At 41.9% G+C, this 27034-nt stretch overlaps 1 protein-coding gene across 1 annotated transcript in view; it reads left to right on the top strand.

Moving 5' to 3' along the window:
• CRB1 (crumbs cell polarity complex component 1) overlaps positions 1-27034 on the top strand; it is a 202147-nt gene that overhangs the window by 134880 nt on the left and 40233 nt on the right. Inside the window, exons 6-8 of the mRNA XM_061630658.1 lie at positions 1849-2802; positions 15003-15556; positions 20659-20824. Coding sequence (XP_061486642.1) covers positions 1849-2802; positions 15003-15556; positions 20659-20824 — 1674 coding nt within the window. The remainder of the gene's footprint in view (positions 1-1848; positions 2803-15002; positions 15557-20658; positions 20825-27034) is intronic.

Here is a 27034-nt window from a genome sequence, read left to right as displayed (position 1 = left end):
TGGGAGCGAGGAACAAGGCGTAGATAGCCTTGCCCTCATCTTCTATGGTAGTTCACCACCTCTCCATGGCTATACTTCCCTCTATCCGTGATCACTGAAATTGGGGTGGCATCACCCATGTTCCTCCTTACTAAAACTCCTTCTAAACACCTGATAGGGACCTAACAAGAGCCCACCAACAAAGCCTGTCTGAACCAGTTATCCCAGTAGGCCTATGCAAGAATTGGGAACAGTTGGACCCACTCAATATCTTTCACACAGGGCACATCTACTCCCCCCCCATCTCACACCCATGGAGGGCCAGCCTTCTGCCAGTTGCAGATTCTCACTCTGAAGACATCTGGCGACTTCCTCCTATCATTCAGTTCACTGCACAGGCTCTCACTCTGTGCAGGAACTACACATACGCCATACGCCCTCCCCACTACCAATCTCCTCTAGATTGGTTTAAAAAAGAAAGAAAGAAATAGAAGAGGATAATATCTTCGCCCTCAGGATTCCCTAAGGGGCTCCCCAAGGGCAGCCAGGCTTTTATTCCCCCTGACCCAGCCAGGAGCTGATCCAAATGTTTTCTTTGGAATCATATGTCCAGCAATCCTAAATAAAACAAAACAACTCTCTCTCTCACACACACATACAGACATACCCCATTTTATCCTCACAACAACCCTGAAAGGCAGATAGGACTGAAAGCCGGTAATTGGCCCAAATTCATAAAGTGGGTGTTTGAATCTGGGAAGAGCAGGGAGAAGGGTTGGGGTTCTGAAGGACATCACAACATGTTACAGGGGTTTCTCATACACCGTAGCATGTGGTTTAGGAGAGATGCAATCCTGTCAACTGCATGCAGAACTCATACGTTTCTATATCTATATGCAAAGATTTAGGAAATCTTTATTGAATTACCTTGGCTGAGCATTTGTGACAGAAACAGGATCATTTATAGTGCTCCTTTCAAGATTTAAGTTTGTCTTCTTTGTAAATTGTGCCTTTTTAAAAAAAACTGCAGTCACCATCTTCACGTTCATATCACACCTTCAGTTACGATGGTTTTAGGGAATGTTTTGTGATTTGGATTAATTATTTGCCAATAAATAATCCAATGGCAGGGACAGATCTATAATTCATCCAGTTAAGAGGGTTTTTCAGACATTAGTAAGCTCAACCATATTTGGGAAAACCTATATTTTGTGCCACATGGTTAATTTTATCATATGCTTTTATGTTTAAGAGATAAAAGGTGCTTCCAGATGGGTGTTTATTCTGAGATGGGTGCTTGTGTTATGTTCAAGTTTTTTGCAGTGAACACAGGATGCCCCTATCAAGGTGCCAGCCTATATCCCCACCCCCAATTTTATCCAAATTTATCCCTTATGGAGGAAATCTAATAGGTTAAAAAACACTTGAAAGTGGCCCATTTGGGATTACTCAATTACTTGTTTACAGTATTAAGCCTCTATCTGAAAGCACCCAAACATTCAACCTAGACTACATTCACACCATACATTCATTCCACCTTAAAACAATCATGGCTTCCCCCCATCCTGGGAAGGGTAGTTTGTGAAGAGTGCTGAGAATTATTAGGAGACCCCTCTTCCCCTCACAGAGCTACAGTTCCCAGAATTCTCTGGGAAGAGGGACTGACAGTTAAGCCACTATGACAATTGTCATTCTGTAAGGAAAATCTGAATCTCTTAACAACTCTGGGCACCTTGACAAACTACCCTTCCCAGGATTCTTTGGGGGAAGCCATGACTGTTTAAGGTGGAATAAATGTATGGTGTAAATGTGGCTCTAATCTGGCCTATAGGATCAATGCCTTCATTCTCCCCCTCTGCTTTCTCTCAGGCATTCACTGTGAAGAAGACATCAATGAATGTCACATGAACCCTTGCCAAAATGGAGGGACCTGCGAGAATTCTTTTGGAAATTATACATGCCATTGCCCAACTGGAGAGGAGGATGGGGTATTTTATGGCGGCTGGAACTGTACAGAAATCCTGCTTGGATGTATTCAACATAAATGCCAAAATGGGGGATTGTGTATTCCTCACTTAAGAAACGGACAACACAAATTTAGCTGCATATGTTCAAATGGATATATCGGAGTACACTGTGAAACAATGACCACCTTGTCTTTTCAGGGAAATGGGTTCCTTCAGGTTAACAGTGTCATAATCCCTTCCCAGGACAGTTTTTATAACATAAACCTTAGATTTCTGACTATTCAGCCAACAACTTTTATATTTTACCGAGGTGACAAAGACACATTTGTGAAGTTGGAGTTACTGAATGGCTACTTACACTTATCCATGCAAGTCAATAACCAGTCAAAGGTTTTTTTGCATATAGCACATAACGTCAGTGATGGCGAATGGCATTCAGTGGAGGTAACCATAGGAAGAGCAGTTACTCTTAAGTTACTTGACAGCTCTTGTATAGAACCCTGTCTCAGTAAAACGACTCCCACAATAGATAGCAATCAAGCAATGTTTACTTTTCAGAGCACATTTTTGGGTGGTTTGCCAGTGGGGAACAGGAGCGATAACTCTGTGCTTAACATCTATAATATGCATTCTGCACCTTCATTTATAGGCTGTCTTCAGGACATTGAAATAGATTTGAACATTATTATCCCAGAGAACATGTCATCTGATTCATCTTTAAATGTCAATGCAGGCTGCACTAAAAAGGATTGGTGCGAACACCACCCTTGTCAAAATAAGGGGCGCTGCATCAACTTGTGGCTGAGCTATCAGTGTGATTGTTACAGGCCCTATGCTGAGCCAAACTGTGCTACAGGTAAGGTAAAGCCCTAAGCACCCAGAGTCTTAATTACCAGCTGAAATCATGTTGTACAACAAGTGGGGTCAGATGGCAGAGCCCCATGCTCCAGCAATGACATCGTCACTCACCCACCACTGGACAATTCCTCAGCTGTGTTGGTGACAGATTCACAGCATCGCTACCATCTTTCTTATAAGCATAGGACATGCATGTACAAAGAGTGTGTCAACACTGTCATGTGCATCGCAGCTACCTTTGTGGCAGGATTTGCCAGCAGTCATTGAGGTCCAGCTCAAGCTATGCTAGGGAAAAATTAATGCAGCTGGAGGGAACATTGTGTTTCCTTTTCAAGGGTTTTCTGCTTATTACTCTGCCTATTGGGTTGAGCCACCCATGTCACTACAACTGTGACAGCGGTCCACCAAAATTGGTCTGATCCACTGGTGGACTTGAATGAAATTCTGCCCATCTCAGCTGTGAAACAAAATACACATATACATCAGGTAATCTCAAAGCTACAAACTCTTCATGAACACAAGTGCACAAATACTTGAAGGTTTTCAAAATTTTAAGTTCTCATTTTGAAATTCAAACTCTGTTATGTACGTTCTCTGCACATTTTGGACTGACATTCATGGCTTATTGCCACACTAAGATCACTCACACTTTCAGAGAAGACATCCGCACAGCTGAAATCAATTCAGTAGTTTGAATATTAGTTTAGGATTTGAAAATTCACTCAGATTTGCTCCCATTTTGAAATATTACAATTTGAAATGCTCTTCCGAATCCTATCAAAAATATGAGTATGTATCTCTTTCAAAAATCATTCCAGTTTTATGAATTTGTCTACAGTGCACATGGCCTGGAATAAAGATAGGTGTTTATAGAACAGGAGACTATAGAGCTTCTAAGTTAGTGATGTTTTACTGTAAATATTCAAGGACGCTATTTGCCTCACTGTATCACAAGTAGGTTTGCCAGGTTCAATCCTTGAGACTGATCCTGTATCTTTAGGAGAAGAGAAAGTCAGCCAAGTGCAGGTGTTCTTGCAACCCTGTAATGGGAAAAACCTCAAGGTGGAATTCTCTCTCCCCCCTGCACAACTTTTAAAGATACAGAAGACCTCTTGGGTTGCAAGAACACCTGCAATTGGCTGACTTTCTTTTCTCCTAAAGATACAGGATCAGTCTCAGGGATTGAACCTGGCAACCCTAATCACAAGTCATCTTGTGCCTATTGGTCGCTGTTAAGGGAATAGTCATTGCTCACAGCACCATAAGTCCAGTATTTTCTTGTTCTCTCCCCCAGACAGCCCATCTTCAAGCCAGGTAGAAAAGTCAATGTAGTTTCAAAGTAACAAAATGCCTATCCAATTGCAAGCATGCCATTGATAAATATCAACATGTCCAAATTCATTCCTGACCTTTTGCTTCCAGGCCTGTTCATCATGACCATCTTCACCCCTCTCTTTAATGTTTAGTGTCTTGGTTATTCGTTGTTCAAATAGATGTGAAGTGAGGATGTAGTTCCTTCATCAGAGAATTGTAGCAACTCCTTCCCCTATATAGGAGTGGGGAACCTTTTTGGCTCCGTGGGCAGATCCTTATCAGGATCTGCCTCTTTGGCCAAATTTAGCAGGTGGATAGGGCCATATGACATTATGATGTTGCATGATTGACAGATGGGCAGGACCACCCACCTGTCAAAATTCTTTATACTTTCCTTTTAAGTCCCTCAGATGAGGGACCTAAAGGGGGAGGGGGGAGAGATTTACAAAATCCTCTTCTAAGTCAGAGACTTAAAAGGAAAGTGCAGCAAGACTTGAAAGAGGCTTTAGCAAGTTTCTCCCCCACTCCTCCTTTAAGTCCCCAATCTCAGGGGACTTAAAAGGAAAGTGTGGGTAAACTTGGAAAAGGCTTTTAGACAGCTCTCATGCTCCCATTTGAGTAAGCTGTTTCAAAGGGCGCTTTTCCACAGGGCTTTAATCTCCACTCAACTGACTGGTGGCAGTCAAATCCCATTGCTTTGGCTGCAGTACTGTTCCCTTCAGGGAACATGATGATTCAGCTAATGCAAGATTAAAAGTCTTAGACTGCAGTCCTATACCTACTTACCTAAGGCCCATTGAACTCTAAAGGTTGCATTCAACTAGTCCTACTCAGAGTACACCCATTGAAATTAATGAATCTAAGTTAGTCATGTCAATGAACTTCAGTCAGTCTACTCTGAGGAGAACTACTGTTGAATGCCTCCCAGTGAGACTGAGTATCCATGCAGACTATTGTGCTGTCATTGAGCTGCCTGAACATATACAGCAAAGCGGCCTGCTGAGCATTGAGAAAGAGAGAGTTCTTATATTTAAACATATTTAAGTTTGGCCAGATTGCACCCAATGTTTGCATTCAGATATCTGTTAGAAAAGGTAGAATTTTAATGGAAAAAACATCACAGCAAAATCAGATAGAAAAGGGGGGTGAAATATGAAAGACACCAATATAAGCCCTTGGTTCAATTCAAAGCACCATATCTATTGCAGATGTTAAATAGCATAGTTGCACTGGATTTGGTGGAGTTGTGTGGATATACACCCTTGATATCTGGTCTAAGGGGCTTATTGGATCCATTTGTCCCGAAAGCTTCAGCTTCAAAAACGCATTCTAATATTTTTAAATACTATATCATACAAAAAATATATGCTTCCCTTCACTGTGTGCGCACCTACCATCATCATCATCATCATTATTACTATTATTATTATTATTACTATTTCAAAGTGACATTGCCAGAGCTGTAATTCTAGCAGACAGCTTTGAAGTTTAGCAGCAATTTATCCAAAGGTTTGAAAAGAAACTTTGGAATAGAAGACTACATCTGGTAAATATGTTTGCCTCTTTACTTGAAGCAAAATTAAAACCATACAGCTCCGAGAGAAGCTTATGCTTCCATTAGAACTGTTGCAAATGATTAAAAACTATTTCTCCCCCCACCTCACCCTGACCACAGTGTTCTTTAGATTCACAGCATCCTATCATTTTGACTAAAGAGGTGGGAGAAGAGAAAAAGAAGCTTGGGAGCAATGAACAGTCTTACACTCCCTCATGGATGTATCAACACTGGTAGGGGATTCCTCATAAATTAGGTCCAAGGCATTTTGATTTTAGAAGAATCCAGACATGTAGTGCATCTCTTCTAGGAAACAGGGAACATGAAGTATATCTCAAAATGGTTACTGTATGTTCACATTGCCTAGTTATGGGAAACAAGGGATGGGGAAAATTTGATTCAGTTCGCATTTAAAGCAAAACTTTCTCAATTTGCAATTCCTGAAACAATACACAAACTGAAACACTGCCATCTTTCAAAATTCGCACTTCTGCAAATTTTGCAATGCAGTTCTCCAGCCAAGTAACGTGTACGGAAATGCATATACTAGGGTAAAGTGTGCATAAAATGCATATATTAGTGGAAATAACTTACAAAATTCATTATGTTAGGGGGAATTGCTTTGTAAATATGGCTATGCTAGGCAAAATTTTGGGGAGGGTGGGATATATATAAATGTGCATATTAAGAGAAATAATAATAATAAAGATTTATATCTCACCCTTCCTCCCAGTAAGAGCCCAAGAATCAAGAATTAGCTGATGAATTTACATGAGGACTTTCTGGAGAAATGGGAAGAACTGAATTTAAGATTGGAAAAATGAGGAAGTGAAATTGACAGATTCGCCCATCCCTAGTTGAAACCATATCGTTTTCACAGGTTTACCTCCTGCATAGATTTACCTCAAGGCTGAGGCCACCACTCTGGTATAAAGCTAGTATAAGCTGATTTCTGGTACTAGCCAAAAACATATATCTGTCTGCAAGTTAAATATACTTGTGTGTCTATGCACACATGTGCTGATTTAAGTGACTGACAAAAGGGACATGAGCCTGCCTTCTTCCAATAAATGGATGTTCAAATCAGATGGAATGTTGGGAATCTGGGATCAGATCTCCCATCTCTTTAATTTTTTTTCTAAAAAGCAGCTGGGGGATTTGGGTTGGGACTGCTGTGATGGGGGGAGGGGAAGGACTCATTTAACCCTTTCCCCTTGCAGTTTTCTCAATAAAAATGAACCCCCATTACTATTTGCCTCATTGGCGGAAACGTACTGGTACTATAATAGGCTGTAAATGTAATGAACTGCTTTCAAGTTGATTCCGACTTATGGCAACCCTATGAATAGGGTTTTCGAGGTAAGCAGTATTCAGAGGTGGTTTACCATTGACTTCCACTGAGACTAAGAGGCAGTCACTGGCCCAAGGTCACCCAGTGCGCTTCATGGCTGTGTAGGGATTTGAACCCTGGTCTCCCAGGTCGTAATCCAACACTTTAACCACTAAGCCACACTGGCTCTCATAATAGATTGTACTGGGGGCAATTTTCATGGAGAAAAGGGAACAGGGAAAGGGTCAGTCTGGCTGCAACACAGTGGTTCTGATGTGAAACAGGATATCTACAGCTCCATTTTACAAAAAATCAAGGAGATGAAAGATTTGATCACAGATCTCTGTCTGGATTTCAGAATCAATACTGGAAGTCAAAGTTCTAGTTCTAAGAATATTGGGAATGGAAAAAATTATCAGGAGCATTTGCCATATTTCTGTGATTATTTTTATTTTATTTTATTACATTTTTAAACCGCCCTATAGCAACAAGCTCTCAGGGTGGTGTACAACATATTAAAACCACATTTAAAATCCAAGTAAGTGTGGTTAACACAATACAAAGTTAAAATACAATAACAATAATTTCTGTTTTGCAGGGCCAGTTTAGGGGCACCATGAGGGCAGGGAGATCAATGAAGGCAGGAATTGGTGTCTGGTACAGCAAGCTTTTCTTTTTAAAAAACATTGGCTCTAGCAGGATGGGAGGGTGCCATTTGGGTTGTATTTCAGGCAAGAAAATGTGTCAGGCCAACACTGCATCCTAAGATAAACGGAAGGTATCACTTGTTTTTAGGTATGTGCATGTGGGTAAATAAGTGGATTACTGTACACTAAGGATGGAAAAATATGTCAATTTTGGGTCTCTCAGTTTCTTATTTTTCCAACCTTAAATTCACTTCTCTACATTTCTGCAGCAATTTACAAGTTTTTTTTAAAAAAAATCCTCATGAAAATTCTCCCGCATTTTAGTGTGAATTTCCCCTAATAAAAACATTTTGTAGATGGTTTTAACTAATATACATATTTTGTCAAGCTATTTCTCCTCATCTTATTCATTTTTGTATGTTATTTTCACTCATATATTCATTTTTATGCACACTTACCCCTAATACATGCATTTTGTAAACATTGTTTGGTTGGCGAACTGCATTGCAAGATTCGAGTAAGTGCAGTGGCTGTGTTTCAGTTCTGATATTGTTTTAGAAAGTGTGGATTTTATAGATTAGGCTTGAAGTGCAAACTGAGTCAAAATTTTCACCCATCCCTACCATACACATACAATCCCAAAAACGAGTATTGCATACACACACAAATGAATCTTAATTATGAATACATGTTTTTGGTTGCAAATGGAAACACCCCTTCCCACAACTCCAACCCTAAAGAGGATACTGAATTCTAACACTCCAGTATTCAGCCTCATGTGCAGGTTGGCTTGCTTTGTGCTGGAATATTGGTCTCTGTTATGAGGTAAACAACATTCCCGAAGTTAGGAACTAACATGGCCTATTCTCAGAGTTTTCTAGTAAACAGTGTGTCTTGGGCTATATGTGTTCCACATTTCAGCTTTCTGGGTGGCCTAGTAGTTCCTTAAACATTTAGGGGTATACCTCATTCCTCCCTTCCATTTCTAGGGAAAGAATAAACAGGACCTCTTCCAAGCAGGTCAAGTCCAATCCAGGCAAAGCCAAGGCAGGTCTCTCTAAGCAGGTCAGAACCCTGGGCAGCTCGCAGTGTCCCCATCTGAATGAACTGGGGCCCCTTGAGACCTTAAGCTGGCTGCTGACAAGTTTATGCTGCACTTGGCTCCAGCTCCTTGAGAAATTGACTGCACTGATTTATTGTCCTGACTTACCTTGTCTGATTCTGCAGGCACTGGCTTCTACACTGTGGAAGGGATGGGGGTGTGATTGGGGGCTCCTCTGAATTGAAGGAAGGCAGGTGAGCTATGTCTTTGGCTGGGAGGACATTGTGCTTGAGAGTCCATCCTCCCCTCTCATCCCCACCCTGCCTCCGAGTAGACCAGCCTGTATTTCCTCCTCATCGGCATCTTCCTCAGGATGGTGCAAGGGCTGTTTGGAGGTCATAACAAGCCCTGTCCACACCACCAGAGACTCCTGAATAGGCAAAGGGGACTGATCAGGGTGACAGTGTCTACATGTATACCATTTGTACATGCATAGGCTTTTTCAGACCTTTTGCTGAATTCACATAATGGCCAACAGCATGACCCTATCTCCCTAGCATGAATGTTCATACAACTGTCTGAATAGTGCTTGTGTTTGTGCCAAATACACATATATTATGGTTGTCAACCAATTATATTTCATATTCATGTGATTAATCATTTGCTTTTAAACGTTAATCAGTTACATTTAAACAAATTTGCATTATCACCAAAGCCCTAGCATATTGAAAGACATGCATTGCAAGAAGCAAAAGATACCTTACAATTTAATAAACAAAGACTACAACCCTAAAAAACACTTACTCGGGAGTAAGTCCCATTGAACGCAGTGGGATTCACATATACTCATAGGACTGAGTGGGAAAAAAAGAAAGACCAGGCTGTTAATAATATTTCACTTTATACTGATGCACCAGAACTTAAATAAAATAAAGATAAATAAAGATAAAGCAATTAGCCTTAAAATAAAAAAGCAAGTATCCCTTTAGCTTGCAACCCCACTGACTAAAATTGGCCCTCACCAATCTGCCAATTAAAACTTTACATGATTACTCAGAAATGAGTCCCACTGGGCAGAACTGAGGATATTCCCAAGTAATAGTGCACAGGATTGTAGCCTTAGTAGATTAAACTACCAATTAAAGCTTTCATTCCTAATATGCAAGAGCACATATACTTTGGGGTGTAAAGTTAATGGAAAATATCTTTAAAGCGGTGTGGTGCTGTGCGGTTCTGTGTGTTTGCGGCACACAGATACTTGCATCTTTGATAAAGAGAAGGTGACAAACAGTTAATAGGTGCAAGGCAGCATTTCCACTGCACACCGCATTCACAGAAGTAACAAGCAAGCAACAAAAGTTGATTTATTTCCATCTGCATCCAGATGTAGTGGCTGAAGAGGTGGATGTTGACCGAGGTTATGCCAAATGCCCATCAGACCACATACCAGATCCAATATTTCTTTTGAAGTAATGTAATTGAGAACTGCACACGCGGTGTGCTACCTTTTAAAAGGCTAACCTTGCTTCCTTTGCCTTCTTTGTAATATTGCAACTCTTCCTGCTCCTTGTTGGCTTTGCCACGTCATAAGCGTTCTCTCTTCAACATGAAAAATGTCTTTCAAGTACTCCTTTAATAGAAAGAGTAGAAGTTTTTTTAAAAAACACACACAAAGCTTTCATGCTTTAAAATGCCCATTTCAACACAGAGGGGAAAGATTTATATACGCGTGCCACGTTTTAACAAGCATGTGAAGAAAGAAGTTTAAGATCATCTTTTTCACAAAATTAAAACATTTTTCACGTTATTTATGAAATTGTCTATTCAGAAATAAACCAGGAATTTATTTCCCCCTACTAAATAAACAGAACCAGACATAAGCCCTAAAACAGTCTAAAGGCAGGTTTTCACAATGATCATCACTGTGATCCTTTCATTAAAATAAAATGCTGCAGGCAAAAAAAAGGTGACTAGTGGAAATCTCAGCACCAAAATGGGAGTTTTCCACTTATGAAAGAAAAGTCTGATTATAAGTTTGTGAACAGCTGGGTTTTGTTTTGTTTAAATGTGGTTAATGCTATTGATGTTGTTTGGTATGTGAAACCATACATTGAAGGTTTTAGTTCAGATTAGATTATTGTGATTATTGATTTAGGGCCATCTTATCAATTAACATTGCATTGCGGAAGCCATACTGGCTTAAGACATTTTGCTGCCTAAAGCAGAGCATTAAATGACACATCTCCTTAACCCACCCCTTGCCATGCAAAGTTAAAAAGCCTCACTGAACTGTTTAGACATTAATAACTGCTTTCATCTCCCCAACCCTTAAATTCCATTAAATTGGGGAAGGGGCTATAACTCAGTCGTAGAGCATCTGTTTTGCATGCAGAAGGTCCCAGGTTCAATCCTCGGTATCTCAAAGTAGGTGTGGGAGAAACCACTGTCTAAAACTATGGAGAGCCACTGTCAGTCAGTGCAAACAATACTGAACTAGATGGACCAATGATCCGACTTGGTGTAAGGCAGCTTCCAGTGTCTGAATCAGCCCACTTAATCTTGATGCATAGTAAAGTTAGCCTTGTGTGGAAGCCACTTCCATATGATTGTGTCCCTCCAAATATTTTTTAGAATATTCAGCTGCTCTAAACTGATCTATATGTTAGTCTTGAGATGTGGGAGCTGCTTCCATGTCCATGTGGTCCAGTCCCACTATACACCAGTTAACATCTGTAGAGAGCCACCGCACTGATTGGGTGAATGATGGATCTTCTTCTCACATCAGTGTTGCCAGGCCTCAGGGAAGAATGATGGTCATTTAAGAAGAAGCCATGTCATTCGTCCAACCCACAACCTAGGGGTGATCTTCTCTTGAAGTTAACAAATTAGTTAGTCCTTTGGGGTATATGTTGACATTAGCAGTATATTTATTTATTTATTTTCCCAAGGTGGCATTCATTTGATTTCTAGGTGGTCACCCATCCAGGGTCTGTCCAGACCCAGACCTGCTTAACTTCTGCAAGGCAATGTCCTCATGTGCCTTTAAACCATATTGTGGGACCTGAGCCTATGTACTTTTTACAATGCCTATTGTAGTATAAGACAAGAAAGAACAATAGAAACTTTAAGTTTGTCCATTTTTTTTATGTGAAAGTTTAAGATTTTTTGTTATTGGGGTTTGTTGTTGTTTGAAAGACTAGCGTTTGTCATACTTGATTTCAGATCAAGAAAAAATCAGCCAGAAGGTTAAGCTTTAACACTTTAAAATATTAAATCTTCAGTGTTGGTTACTTTAATGTGGACAATACAGCACACCTGTAGAATGAGCACACTCAGAAGGAAATCTGTACAACGTGAACTGCCAAGGCAGATCCCAATTTAAAAAGCTTGTTACAGCCTATTGGGTTTCACATCCCTCATATTGATGGCACAACACCCAAAATAGAGACAAAAGGCACATATCCAATCACCAGCCTACACTCTATTAAGCTTATTTTGAGCTAAACACAGCAGCAGAAAAAAGAGGAAGCAATATTATTGCCTGATGTCCCAAGACTAAAAGAGTTTGCTTTATGGTTGGATTAACTAGCATGCCATGTATGCTACAAAGTAGGGATCTACTCAGACTGGGAGCTCTGCTCTAGTGCAAGTACCAGAGAATATGTTTCCTTTCATGTGGCCATCTGCAACATCCCCTGGTTCAGTCAACACTGACTCTTCCCTTTTTGCATGGCAGGAGACAGGCTGAGCTAAAGAAACATGGAGATTGGGAAAATGAACCTATTTTGTTTCCTAAATAGCTATGGTGTCTACATTGTGACAAATTTCCAGAGTTGGCTTGTTGGGACTGAAGTAATGTCCCTTCCTATATATGTTTCTAGAGGGCTTACCTTGTTATTCTCGCACAAGGGTGGAGAGGACTTTGCCTAAGGGTCAGCCATGACATTAAATTGTTGAGAATCTGACCCTATAGAATCATAGAATAGTAGAGTTGGAAGGGGCCTACAAGATCACCAAGTCCAACTCCCTGCTCAATGCAGGAATCCAAATCAAAGCATTCCAGACAGATGGCTGTCTAGCTGACTCTTGAATGCCTCCAGTGTTTGGTTCCATTGTCATATGGCTGTAACATCCTCATCCTCATATTTCATCTTGTCACAGAATCACATGGCTAGGAGAAACCAAAAGGCCTTCTGGGAACATAGGAAGCTGCCTTATACTGAGTCACACCATTGGTCCATCTAGCTCAGTACTGCCTACACTGACTGGCAGTGGCTGTCCAGGGTTTCAGGTAGGGCGCTCTTCCATCCCTACCATGAGATGTCAGGGATTGAACGGGGGACTTTCTGTATACAAAGCAGATGCTCTGTCACTGAGCTATGGCCCTTCTCCTAGTCCGAAGCCCTTCTGCATGATTAAATTGTCTGTCCACTAGCCTCAAAAATACTGATTCTGGTACATCACAAGGAAGGTGATTGCACAGCTAATATCTCCCTGTGGCTTAAGCAAGAGACGTTAAGGGCTTTGCAGATTGAATTGGAACCATGAGGCTGGGACCTACCCTAGTGGTCTGTCTAGGATTGTGTGTGCTCATTCCTCAGAGCTCTCTTCAGACACATAGGGACAGGAGAAGAGCTTGGAAAAGTTACTTTTTTGAACTACAACTCCCATCAGCCCCAGCCAGCATGGCCACTGGATTGGGCTGATGGGAGTTGTAGTTCAAAAAAGTAACTTTTCCAAGTTCTGGACAGGAGTATGCAACATTGGACCCTGCAATTGGAAGGTAGTGTAATGCCCCTCCATCACATGGTCAACAGAGCAGAATCTTCTGTATGTTGCATTTCAACACACACACACACCATGTCTGGATTTAGACACAACTGCCCAAAACCATAATCTGGCTTGGGCAGTGATCCAAGGTATATGTTGCAGGCAAATGCAAACAATTCCCTTGCTCGTGCCCTCTAAACAATCAGATTTAAGGGGAGAAACAAACCCTTCCAAACTCATGCTTTTCAACCAATGGTCCCTAAGCATGAGCAAAATTTACTGAGTCATCCAATAAAAAGGGAAGGACCTTTCGGACACGCTAAAGTCACTCTATATTTATCTGTCTTTCCCTCATGCATCAGAGATGGGCCATCAGGAAAAAAAAACCCACCCAGAATGTCAAGTGATCCTGGTGTCCCAGAGATTAGAAACAAGGAATCTAAGACTGAATGTGGGCATAATCCAAAGGACTGCAGCAGAAGCAACAGAACAAGCCACTCAGTATTGCTGGCCTCCTGACTTTGAGCTGATGCCAGCTACCTCTTATCTCAGATATTATATTGAATGGAGTTCTCGATCTTTAAAAGGTTGCTCTTCTGGTGCAGGATTCATAATGAACACTACGAACCATTGAAGTGTGGCAAAGAACACCAGATGGCCATTTATCTCCACAAAACATACAGATACCCACAAAATAAACCACAAGTGGGATCTCCAACATTGCTGGAATGCCCAGCGTTCCAGCAAGTAAACCAGCTAGCTATACTCTTGCCCATTCCATTTCTTCACCTGGTTCCCCTTTTTCCTTAACAGCTGCTCAACATTCTGAGGCTGCTGAGCATGCTTAGTCCTCACTAGGCTGGGGTTTGGGGGTGGGGGTCTGCCCCTTTCATTTAACCCAAATGTTTTTATACTTCTTCAAACCTCAGAATTCCCTCAAGCATACTGATACCTCCCCTCTTGTTTCTCATTGGCCTCATTTGGCTACAATCCTGGTGGCACTCACCGAGCTTGCTGTTAGAAGGAATGATGCTAGTTGGGTTGTCAGCCACTCAGTATCTAACAGCGCTGACTAGCACAACTGTGTTTTATCACACAAATGATATTGGAATCTGAAAAAGTGGTAAGCACCAGATTCTGTCAGAATCCTCTCTGCTCTTTTCCTCATGGTTCCATTCTGGCTTTGTTCATACCTGATCAGATTCTTCCAGGTTTCTGCCCCTTCAGATCCTGCTAGGTCCATAAACCCTGCCAGGTCCACACACCCTGCCTCTGTCCCAGGCCCTGCCCAGAGTTACTTTACATTTCAAACCAACTTTAGCAATCCTGCATGCTAGCTGATTAGTTAATTTACTTTCCTGGAATGGAACAGAGAAGCTAAGTCTCATTTTACCATTGAAAGTGCAATTGGGTACTTTAGTTGTTTAGATTCAACACAAGAACATTCATTGTCGTTCTCCGATATGTTCCTTCATCCATCAGTACTTCTCTCTTAAAGATGTGTCATTTTCTCTTTTTCTTTTTGTCACATGAACTCAAGACTACATTCCAGGACGATTTGGACATGAGGACTCCAAAGGGTATGCTGCTTTTCCTGTAGAAGGTAGCAACTACGAAAGTGCAACCATCTCAATGTTTGTCCGAACACGCAAGCCTTCTGGCTTGTTACTTTCTTTGAAAAAAAGCACATTCCTGTTTCTTAAGGTCTGGCTGGAAAGTGGGAAACTCATTGTGTCTGGTCTAAGCTCTGACAAAGTCCTAGGAACACAGCCTGTAAATGATGGAAATTTCTATTTAATATCCATAAAAATTGAGCCAAATAAGACGGAGCTATTCCAGTCCTCACAAAACCTGGGCTATATTTCTACTCCCATAATAAAAATCCAGAGCGGGGATATTATCTACATTGGAGGATTACCCAGTGACCAAGAAACCCATGTAAATGGTGGGTATTTTAAAGGCTGCATCCAAGATTTAAGACTGAACAACCAACCACTGGAATTCTTCCCTGTCACAACTTCATCATATTCTATCAACAGCAAGAGCACGCTGATCAACATAGCCCCAGGCTGCATTGGAGACAACTTCTGCAAGGTAAGGATGCTGTTTCTCAAAGTGCCTTTTCCATGTTTGCAGCAAGGAATTCTCTTTTGAACTAACAGTGCTCGAAAAACAGCATGTGACAGTAAGAATATCTGAACACGATATCTGAAACAGGCAGGTAAGATCAGATTTTTGTTGAATAGCCTTGCAATTTGCGGGCGCTGATACCACAAAACATCTGGGAGGCTGGAAAGCACAGCACTTAAATGGCAAGGTAATGATAACCAGTTAGCAAACCTGCTATTCATTAAGGGCAACTTGAACTCGCTTCAGTTTTCAGACCAAAATATTCTCGTAATTACTGTAAAACCAGACTTTCAGAGTGGGCTAATCATATGGCATATTATGGGCATTTGGATCTGGCAATGAGACCTGTAAAAATATTAAAGAAGAGAAGAATATTATGTCACCATACAAATACAAAGCCAGGCCCCGTGTGGACTGGATCTATCAGAAATCACAGGGTTGTCATTTAACATTATATAAAATCAGTGGATTTATAAACAAATACCATCTCTCAATTACAAAAGTGTAGATTTATGGAATACATTTTACTGTAGATTGCACATTCATGCACTGTACATTTTATATGAAACAGCTATTTTTGTAATGTCTCAAGCATTTCTTTTTTTTAAAAAGGTTCACTCACAATCATGGTTGACTCCTTTTCATATGCTTGCTCTCCTTTCAACATTAAAAATATACCACTACCCCATCAGAAAATTCTTCAAGAATTGCATATTTTCTTATTTATTTTCACTTCTCCTAGCCAATATGAAGCCTCAGAGAAGAACACTGATGACATTATAACATACCTTAGGCTTTCTCAGGTCCATCTCCCCTGCTCTCCTCTATTTATGACCAAATGCTTCTCTGAAAACCAAGGATCAGTTCATGCATGGACTTACATCACTTGATTTTGTGCAAGTTGATTATTCAGCCCATGATGATTTGCACCTGAATGTATAAAGGGACTCAGCTGAAGGGCAAGGAGATACAACAGATTTTTGTGATGTTTGATCTGACTCGTTCACATGCGCCAGTTGTCATTTGATGCTGCAGTCATCAAACGATTAACATGAACCACCGTCAGTGATACAATTGGCAATATCTATCCTGATTTCCATTCATGACTTGTAACCTTACACCAGATGCTTCCACTACTTCAAGCAGCCCAAGGCCACCCACTGGAAGTTGTCCTTGCCCTTCTGCTCAACCTCCACCCCCAAATCTACCTCTACCTTTTGTTTTACTACTTTCCCATTTGCTCTCCCTTAAAACCTCTGAGTTTAGACAGCTATTTTGCGTGCTCACTGAAATGACTACACAACTGGCCAGTATTCAAACAAGCAATTCAATCAGAGCATCAATCCATGTAGCTTAATATTGTCTACACGGGCTGGCAGTGGTTGTTCACACAGGCTGGCAGTGGGGTTTCAGACAGGCTGGCAGTGGGGTTTCAGACAGGCTGGCAGTGGGGTTTCCAGCCTTGTCTGAAGATGTCAGGGAGTGAATCTGCCATACCACAGAGCTATGGCCTTTCACTAAAGGTCACACCTTGGTATGTAGTAAATTTATGCCTGCTCAACATTCTCTAGCCATAAAAGCCTTCCTTGTGTTGAGCATTCTCTACAAAAGATCTTTATATACGGAGATTTCGGGGTACCACTGGTTTTTGCCAAGAGTTTGTTTGTAAAAACATTGTCCATTCTTATTTGATATACCCTAACAAAAGCCTTACTTTACATCAGTGATTCTCAAACGGTGCACCCAGGCACACTGGTGCGCCCTAAGAGGTAGCTAGGTGTGCCTCAAATATTATGCAAGTATATTTTAAAAATGAGAAGAAACCCATTTGTATAGGGTAAGTAATAGTTTTCTATAGTTTATTTTTATTCATAGTTTAAAATATATTAATATATTTTTAATTTTGTACACGGAGTGCGTCAGAAAATTTTTATGTTTAATAGTGCGCCGCGAACCAAAAAAGTTTGAGAACCACCGCTTTACATGCTTATGCTCCTCCCTTTGACCTCTAATTCCATCAATCATCTCTTTTTTTAATCTTTTGAGATCCTTCTCTTTGGACTAAATCAAAAGGTCTGTTTAAGTGGTTTTTGGAACACAAGAAATGTATCTTATCTAAGCTTGTCTGATACGATCAGGTAATACGACTGTGACACCACTGGAGAATCAGATCTGGAAAAATAAAAAGCCACCAAATCTAAATTCAATTCTGCTAGTCAGGAACATTTTCCCTATAGAATGCCAGAAATGTACCTAGATAGTACATACCACTGTTTACCACCAAAAAAATCAAGCCCACTACAGAAAGCAATAACCTCCAGATTACAACAGTAACTTAAAACATTAAAGCACTGCTATGATACCTGCAATTATCACTACATGAATAGTGTAGTCACTACATGAATAGTCACTACATGATTCCATCCCATGTTCCTGGTTCGGGACTATCCTTAATGGTTTCCCAGACAACCTGAAAAAGATTAGCCAGAATCCAGCAAAAGTCCTATTGAAATCACTGGGGAAAAACTAGTCATGAGTAACTGAAGTCCCACAGCTTTAGTTATGATTAACTAAGACCATTCATTCTATAGAATATATGAAAAATGGAAATAGACTGGGTTCAAGTCGATCCTGACTTATGGCGACGCTATGAATAGGGTTTTCAAGGTAAGCGGTATTCAGAGGTGGCTTTACCATTGCCTTCCTCTGAGGCTGAGAGGCAGTGACTGGCCCAAGGTCACCCAGGGAGCTTCATGGCTGTGTGGGGCTTTGAACCCTGATCTCCCAGGTCATAGTCCAACACTGTAACCACTATGCCACACTGGCCCTCTTATAGAATATATAGAGATGCCTGATACAACTGCTACATCGGTACTGTCTACAAAATGAACACCCAATATAGGCTTGGATATAATCACACCTAATAACCACAATTAAGACCCATTAGCATTGTGGTGTTATAGCACTGTACCTACCTTGCATTTTTAAAAATATATAAGCATTTTAGTGCTGATTAAGAGTTGAATTAAAAATAAATTAATGGGATACCCACCATAAGGCTTATAGTGACTTATTGCCGAGCTTCAGATGGCACCACTCACAACAGCCATGTCATGCCTACTGGTGAGGCAGGCATACAGCACATGGAAAAGTGTGGAAAGTCTATTGTGGTTCTCTTTGCAGCTTACAACAGAAGAGTAATGATTGGGTAGTGCTAAGAGCTACCCATCTGCAAGCAGGCTTTGCCCCAAAGCAGAAAAAATGCAGGCAGGATTATAGATACCTGCACCCCCATCATTAGGGCTAATAAGAGCCCCAGGCACTGATCTAGAAAGTGGCATAGGAAAGAGTTAAACACTCCTTCTCACAGACCACTACTCTGATCAATACTGGAGCTGCCTGTGGCTGCTTTAAAGTTGATCGCTGCGGATCTCCTGCTGCATGTCCTTTTCAACTTTCCATGTCCACATACAGAGCCAGTCTCCCTGAGGTACTTTGACTGAACTGGGGCCAGGGCTGGCCCAAAACATTTTGCTGCCTGAGGCAAGGGACAAGATGGTACCTCCCCACTGACACGGACTGAAACTGACCGAACTGGTGGTTGAATCTTACTCCAACACTGGCAACAGGACTAGACCCTCTACCTGAGGGAGGAGCACAAAGTTTAGGGGGCAAAGTGGACCACATGGGCCAGTGGACCAACTGTGTCCTCCAACTGAGGACTATCACCCCCCGCATACACTAACATCTGCTACCTGAGATGGTCACCTCATTCTGTCTAATGATTGGGCTGGCCCTAACTGGGACCTTTTACATACAAAGCAAGCGTTTTGCCAGTGGATTAAACCTGGAAGTGGATTAAACCTTGGTCTTACCCCAGAAGCTTCAGCTGGAGCAGAATGCAGCAGCTAGTTCATTATCTGGGGTGTCCTGTCAACACCATTATTTATTCACTAGATTTATATCCCACCCTTCCTCCCAGTGGGAGCTCACTTCTGCTGAGGGAACTGTCTTGACTGCTAAGATGCAACCAGGTGCAGTACAAGGTCTTGCTTTTTGCATTTAAAGCCCTAAAAAAACTTACGACCAGGTTACATAAGGAACTCCCTCGCTCCATATATCCCCGCTTGGCAATTGTTCTCCTCCAGTGGGCATTTCTAAGGGTACTGTATGCCCCAGAGACATCGTTGTAGCAATTGGTCTTTTAATGTTGCTGCTGCACCTCTGAAATCAATTTATCAGCCAAAATTAGACAGGCACCTGTTATAGGGTTGCCAGGTTCTTGGCCTGAGACTGATCCTGTATCTTTAGGAGAAGAGAAAGTCAGCCAAGTGCAGGTGTTCTTGCAACCCTGTAATGGGAAAAACCACAAAGTGACATTCTCCCTTCCCCCTGCACAACTTTTAAAGATACAGAAGACCTCTTGGTTGCCAGGCCCGGCCTCCCAGAGGTCTTCTGTATCTTTAAAAGTTGTTCAGGGGGAAGGGAGAATTCCATCTTGAGGTTTTTCCCATTACAGAGTTGCAAGAACACCTGCACTTGGCTGACTTTCTCTTCTCCTAAAGATACAGGATCAGTCTCAGGCCATGGACCTGGCAACCCTATGATGTTAAGGCACCTAGTGAAGATATTTTTGTTTACGACTTTCCCTGTGATGTGACACAGTCATTTATTGACTATTAATTGTACCTTGGTAGCAATGGTTTTTGAGTTTTTCCAGTTGGTAGAAATGGCGTTCTTGTTTTTAGAACTTTATTTGTGGTATTTCATCTCACCTTTTGTGCACTGTTTCGGTGGCTTCAGGCTGTGCACGAGTTTATAAATTTGTAGAATAAATAAAAATAAAACCACCCACTTCTTTTAATGTGTTTCACTTTTGCTGACAGACCCAAACAGTGCCAACGGTTCCGCTGTAAAGCCTGCATATGAAAAGGAAACCTGGCAGATCAGTACAAGAGGGGAGGGCAGGGGAAGGAGGACAGCTTCTTTCTCCTCCCAGAGTCTCTCCCCTTGATGGTTTCTGTAGAGATACCTGCTGACATGTGACTCCCATCTCTCCTGTTTAGTCAAACCCCTGCCAAAACGGTGGTGTTTGCTATGCTGTCTGGGATGACTTCACTTGCACCTGTCCACCAAATACAGCCGGGAAAGCTTGTGAGGAGGTGAAATGGTGTGAACTCAGTCCGTGCCCCCATGAAGCCCACTGCCAGCTGGTGCATCAAGGATTTGAATGCAAGTATTTCCCCACCTCCTTACTACCACCCCCACCCCCCAAAAAATGGACTTAACTTTGGGGCACGAAAGCAACCCAGGGCTAATTTTCACCACTGTTGTAGGTTAGTTCACTCCTCACAGCGTGTGTGGGTATCTGCTATTGTACAGTAACTCTGATGACACAATGCTGAGCTCTGACATAAACAAACAAGCATCACTCTAAAGTTGAGGTTATAAGGAACTTCATTCACCTACCATTACAAGAAAGTATATTATAGGGGAAGTTTGCTAAGCAGTAAGTGTGAAAACAGACATCCATTACAAAAAAACTGAGGCATTGTGCCACCACTGCACAAAACAAAACAAAGCACACATTTTTTGTGTGCCTTAGTATATAATTGCTGGCAAAAATGAATTTATAAAACCAATTCTGCTTTGTCCTTTGACTTGATTCAAGCTGAACCAGAGACAAACTGATGTGTCCTCTGAAAGGGAGGCATGGATTTTGTTTTGGCCGTAGTGAGTACCTATTGTACAGTATCCATGACATCACATTGTAATAGTTACTAGTTCTGCCATTTATTTTTTTAAAAAAAAAATCAGTTGAGAGGAATGATATGTGACTTACAGAAACAACCTAAAGTTTGTGGCTCTATTGTTCCCATCAGCCCTAGCCAACATAGCCAATGGTCAGTGATGATGAGGTTATCATCCAAAATATTTGAAGAGCATTAAGTTGCTCTGTGCTAAGTCCCACAGCACTGGCTTTTGATTTGTTTTAAATTTTTCAGTGTATAAAATGGATCCCCTTCTTCAGTCCCACAACAATCATCAAGTAATTTATTTATTATTTTAAATGGAGACAATAGGCTTGTATGACTGGAGTAAGGCTGATAGCCCTGAAGCAAGACTTCCATTTACCTTCATCATATTTGGCTATTTATACTGAGTTCGAGGGTTGATTGGGTCTTAGCAATGATACCAGTTTGGGAAGATCACTCTGATTGGGCATCTCAGTGTTAGATCTGTTTCAGCCCAAGAGAAACTGAGATGTTGTGGGGGAGCAACAAACAGACCTTGACCTGAAAATTTGGCATCAATGGCTGTGCTATTCCATGTTATACTAAAGAAAAGTATCTTCTTTTTCAAGAATCAGAATGTAATAGTACTATGCTGTTAAGGTCCCGTATAGAAGATTGGATAAAAATCCAGTCTTTTATCTAGGGACCTTCTCTTTTCAGAGCCTACTGAAGACCTTCCTCTTTCAACAAGCCTTTTAAGTAGAGATCTTTCCCAGCATGTTTCTGTACTGGAATTGTTTTTAGATGTTTTAATTGTTTTATCACTTGTGTGTTTGCACTCTAGGCTCTTCTAGAAGGAAGAGCAGGATATACATTTAATACATAAATTTATTGTTTTTATTAAGAGTACTTTTCACCTATTCTTCATCATATGATTTTATAATTTTATGATTTTATGCCTTCTATGTTAAATTTTACCCTTGTAGTCCCCTTTAGTACCACTCCTTATATATATGTATATATATGTGTGTGTGTGTGTGTATTTTTGTAAGCCGCCCTGAGTGCCCTATTATAGGATAGAAGGGCGGGATAGAAATACTTAAATAAAATAAATAAATAAATAAATAAATATGATCCCAGTGCAGGCCACAAACAATCCCAATACATTCAAACGAGCAGGTATAACATGAATATCATTACAATTTAACAATCCATAAACAGAAATCCCATAGAGCCACATCTAGTTCCTCAGCTGCAGCAGCACATTAATACTAATGGCCAATAAAAGTCCAGGCAAACAGGTATGTATTTACCTGGCTCCAAAAATGGAAAAGGTACCAGTAGTGCTTCTGGGGGAGGGCATTTCATAATGGGCTCCACTACACAGTAGGCTGTACTTTGTTTCACCACATAGTGTAGCTCTTTTTGAAGTGGGACAACAAGGATCCCCACCCTAGATCTAAAGGCATAGGTAGGCTGATACAGACAGAGGTGTTCCTTCAGATATTTGGACCTCAAGGCTTTTATGGCTTTGCAGATAAAATACCAGTGCCTTGAATTCACCCCAGAAGCATGGGGTTCTGGAGTTTGGATCAAATAGTAGCCACTAGTCTATGCACCTGCTCTTTCAGGGGGAGAGCAAGCCCATCCATTCCAGAGCAGGCTGTCTACCAAATTTACTTCAGAAGGAGGTGGATGTATTTCATCCCTGATACAGAGGCATAATAACTGGCAACATTCACTCAGTAGCTCTGCATGTAAGAACATAAGAACATAAGAAGAGCCTGCTGGATCAGGCCAGTGGCCCATCTAGTCCAGCATCCTGTTCTCACAGTGGCCAACCAGGTGCCTGGGGGAAGCCCGCAAGCAGGACCCGAGTGCAAGAACACTCTCCCCTCCTGAGGCTTCCGGCAACTGGTTTTCAGAAGCATGCTGCCTCTGACTAGGGTGGCACAGCACAGCCATCACGGCTAGTAGCCATTGATAGCCCTGTCCTCCATGAATTTGTCTAATCTTCTTTTAAAGCCATCCAAGCTGGTGGCCATTACTGCATCTTGTGGGAGCAAATTCCATAGTTTAACTATGCGCCGAGTAAAGAAGTACTTCCTTTTGTCTGTCCTGAATCTTCCAACATTCAGCTTCTTTGAATGTCCACGAGTTCTAGTATTATGAGAGAGGGAGAAGAACTTTTCTCTATCCACTTTCTCAATGCCATGCATAATTTTATACACTTCTATCATGTCTCCTCTGACCCGCCTTTTCTCTAAACTAAAAACCCCCAAATGCTGCAACCTTTCCTCGTAAGGGAGTCGCTCCATCCTCTTGATCATTCTGGTTGCCCTCTTCTGAACCTTTTCCAAATCTAGAATATCCTTTTTGAGATGAGGCAACCAGAACTGTACACAGTATTCCAAATGCGGCCGCACCATAGATTTATACAATGGCATTATGATATCGGCTGTTTTATTTTCAATACCTTTCCTAATTATTGCTAGCATGGAATTTGCCTTTTTCACAGCTGCCGCACACTGGGTCGACATTTTCATCGTGCTGTCCACTACAACCCCGAGGTCTCTCTCCTGGTCGGTCACTGCCAGTTCAGACCCCATGAGCGTATATGTGAAATTCAGATTTTTTGCTCCAATATGCATAATTTTACACTTGTTTATATTGAATTGCATTTGCCATTTTTCCGCCCATTCACTCAGTTTGGAGAGGTCTTTTTGGAGCTCTTTGCAATCCCTTTTTGTTTTAACAACCCTGAACAATTTAGTGTCATCAGCAAACTTGGCCACTTCACTGCTCACTCCTAATTCTAGGTCATTAATGAACAAGTTGAAAAGTACAGGTCCCAATACCGATCCTTGAGGGACTCCACTTTCTACAGCCCTCCATTGGGAGAACTGTCCGTTTATTCCTACTCTCTGCTTTCTGCTTCTTAACCAATTCCTTATCCACAAGAGGACCTCTCCTCTTATTCCATGACTGCTAAGCTTCCTCAGAAGCCTTTGGTGAGGTACCTTGTCAAACGCTTTTTGAAAGTCTAAGTACACTATGTCCACTGGATCACCTCTATCTATATGCTTGTTGACACTCTCAAAGAATTCTAATAGGTTACTGAGACAGGACTTTCCCTTGCAGAAGCCATGCTGGCTCTGCTTCAGCAAGGCTTGTTCTTCTATGTGCTTAGTTAATCTAGCTTTAATAATACTTTCTACCAGTTTTCCAGAGACAGAAGTTAAGCTAACTGGCCTGTAATTTCCGGGATCCCCTCTGGATCCCTTTTTGAAGATTGGCGTTACATTTGCCACTTTCCAGTCCTCAGGCACGGAGGAGGACCCAAGGGACAAGTTACATATTTTAGTTAGCAGATCAGCAATTTCACCTTTGAGTTCTTTGAGAACTCTCGGGTGGATGCCATCCGGGCCCGGTGATTTGTCAGTTTTTATATTGTCCATTAAGCTTAGAACTTCCTCTCTCGTTACCACTATTTGTCTTAGTTCCTCAGAATCCCTTCCTGCAAATATTAGTTCAGGTTCAGGGATCTGCCCTATATCTTCCACTGTGAAGACAGATGCAAAGAATTTATTTAGCTTCTCTGCAATCTCCTTATCGTTCTTCAGTACACCTTTGACTCCCTTATCATCCAAGGGTCCAATTGTCTCCCTAGATGGTCTCCTGCTTTGAATGTATTTATAGAATTTTTTGTTGTTGGTTTTTATGTTCTTAGCAATGTGCTCCTCAAATTCTTTTTTAGCATCCCTTATTGTCTTCTTGCATTTCTTTTGCCAGAGTTTGTGTTCTTTTTTATTTTCTTCATTCGGACAAGACTTCCATTTTCTGAAGGAAGACTTTTTGCCTCTAAGAGCTGCCTTGACTTTGCTCGTTAACCATGCTGGCATCTTCTTGGCCCTGGCAGTACCTTTTCTGATCTGCGGTATGCACTCCAGTTGAACTTCTAATATAGTGTTTTTAAACAACTTCCAAGCATTTTCGAGTGATGTGACCCTCTGGACTTTGTTTTTCAGCTTTCTTTTTACCAATCCCCTCATTTTTGTGAAGTTTCCTCTTTTGAAGTCAAATGTGACCATGTTGGATTTTCTGGGCAATTGGCCATTTACATGTATGTTTAATTTAATAGCACTGTGGTCACTGCTCCCAATCGGTTCAACAACACTTACATCTCGCACCAGGTCCCGGTCTCCACTGAGGATTAAGTCCAGGGTTGCCGTCCCTCTGGTCGGTTCCATGACCAACTGGTCTAGGGAATAGTCATTTAGAATATCTAGAAACTTTGCTTCTTTGTCATGACTGGAACACATATGCAGCCAGTCTATGTCCGGGTAGTTGAAGTCACCCATTACTACCACATTTCCTAGTTTGGATGCTTCCTCAATTTCATATCTCATCTCAAGGTCTCCCTGAGCATTTTGATCAGGGGGACGATAGATCGTTCCCAGTATTAAGTCCCTCCTGGGGCACGGTATCACCACCCACAACGATTCTGTGGAGGAGTCTGCCTCTTTGGGGGTTTCGAGCTTGCTGGATTCAATGCCTTCTTTCACGTATAGAGCGACTCCGCCACCAATACGTCCTTCCCTGTCCTTCCGATATAGTTTATATCCAGGGATAACCGTATCCCACTGGTTTTCTCCATTCCACCAGGTCTCGATTATGCTCACTATATCAATGCTCTTCTCTAAGACCAAGCATTCCAGTTCTCCCATCTTGGTTCGGAGGCTCCTAGCATTAGCATACAGGCACTTGTAAGCAGTGTCTCTCTTCAAGTGTCTTTGGCACTTGTGGTTAGGCCTGTGGTAATTTTGCTCTTCTGAATTTATATCCTGTGCCCCTGCTCTCACAATGCCTACTTCTAGGCCTACCCCTTTTAAAATTTCATCATTTCTTTGGTTTTTATCCCAGGGGGGAGGTTTATTCCGAACTGGACCTTTCTCAGCTCCTGTCGGGTTTCCCCCCTCAGTCAGTTTAAAAGCTGCTCTGCTACCTTTTTAATTTTAAGTGCCAGCAGTCTGGTTCCATTCTGGTTCAAGTGGAGCCCGTCCCTTTTGTACAGGCCCAGCTTGTCCCAAAATGTTCCCCAGTGCCTAACAAATCCGAACCCTTCCACCCGACACCATCGTCTCATCCACGCATTGAGACTGCGAAGCTGGGCCTGTCTGGCTGGTCCTGCGCGTGGAACTGGTAGCATTTCAGAGAAAGCCACCTTGGAGGTCCTGGCTTTCAGCATCCTACCTAGCAACCTAAATTTTGCTTCCAGGACCTCACGGCTGCATTTCCCCATGTCGTTGGTGCCAACGTGCACCACGACCACTGAATCCTTCCCAGCACTGTCTACCAAACTATCTAAATGACGGGCAATATCCCCAACCTTCGCACCAGGCAGGCAAAACACCTTGCGGTCTACACGCCCATCACACACCCCACTGTCTATGTTCCTAATGATCGAATCACCCAGTGCAAGGATCCCTCCACCCCCGGCACGAGAGGATAGCTGCTCATCCCCCAAGGAATGGGTCCCTTCTAAGGGATCGTTTCCCTCTTCCTCAGCTGGATGCTCTCCTTCCCCGAGACCATTGTTGTCCATGATAGCAGGAGAGCTATCATCGTTGGAGTGGGACACAGCTATAACGTCCCTGAAGGCCTCCTCCACACACCTCTCTGCCTCTCTCAGCTTTTCCAGGTCCGC

This window comes from Rhineura floridana, chromosome 6 (assembly GCF_030035675.1).
Source record: "Rhineura floridana isolate rRhiFlo1 chromosome 6, rRhiFlo1.hap2, whole genome shotgun sequence".
NCBI lineage: Eukaryota > Metazoa > Chordata > Lepidosauria > Squamata > Rhineuridae > Rhineura > Rhineura floridana.
This window is presented reverse-complemented; position numbering and strand designations above follow the sequence as displayed.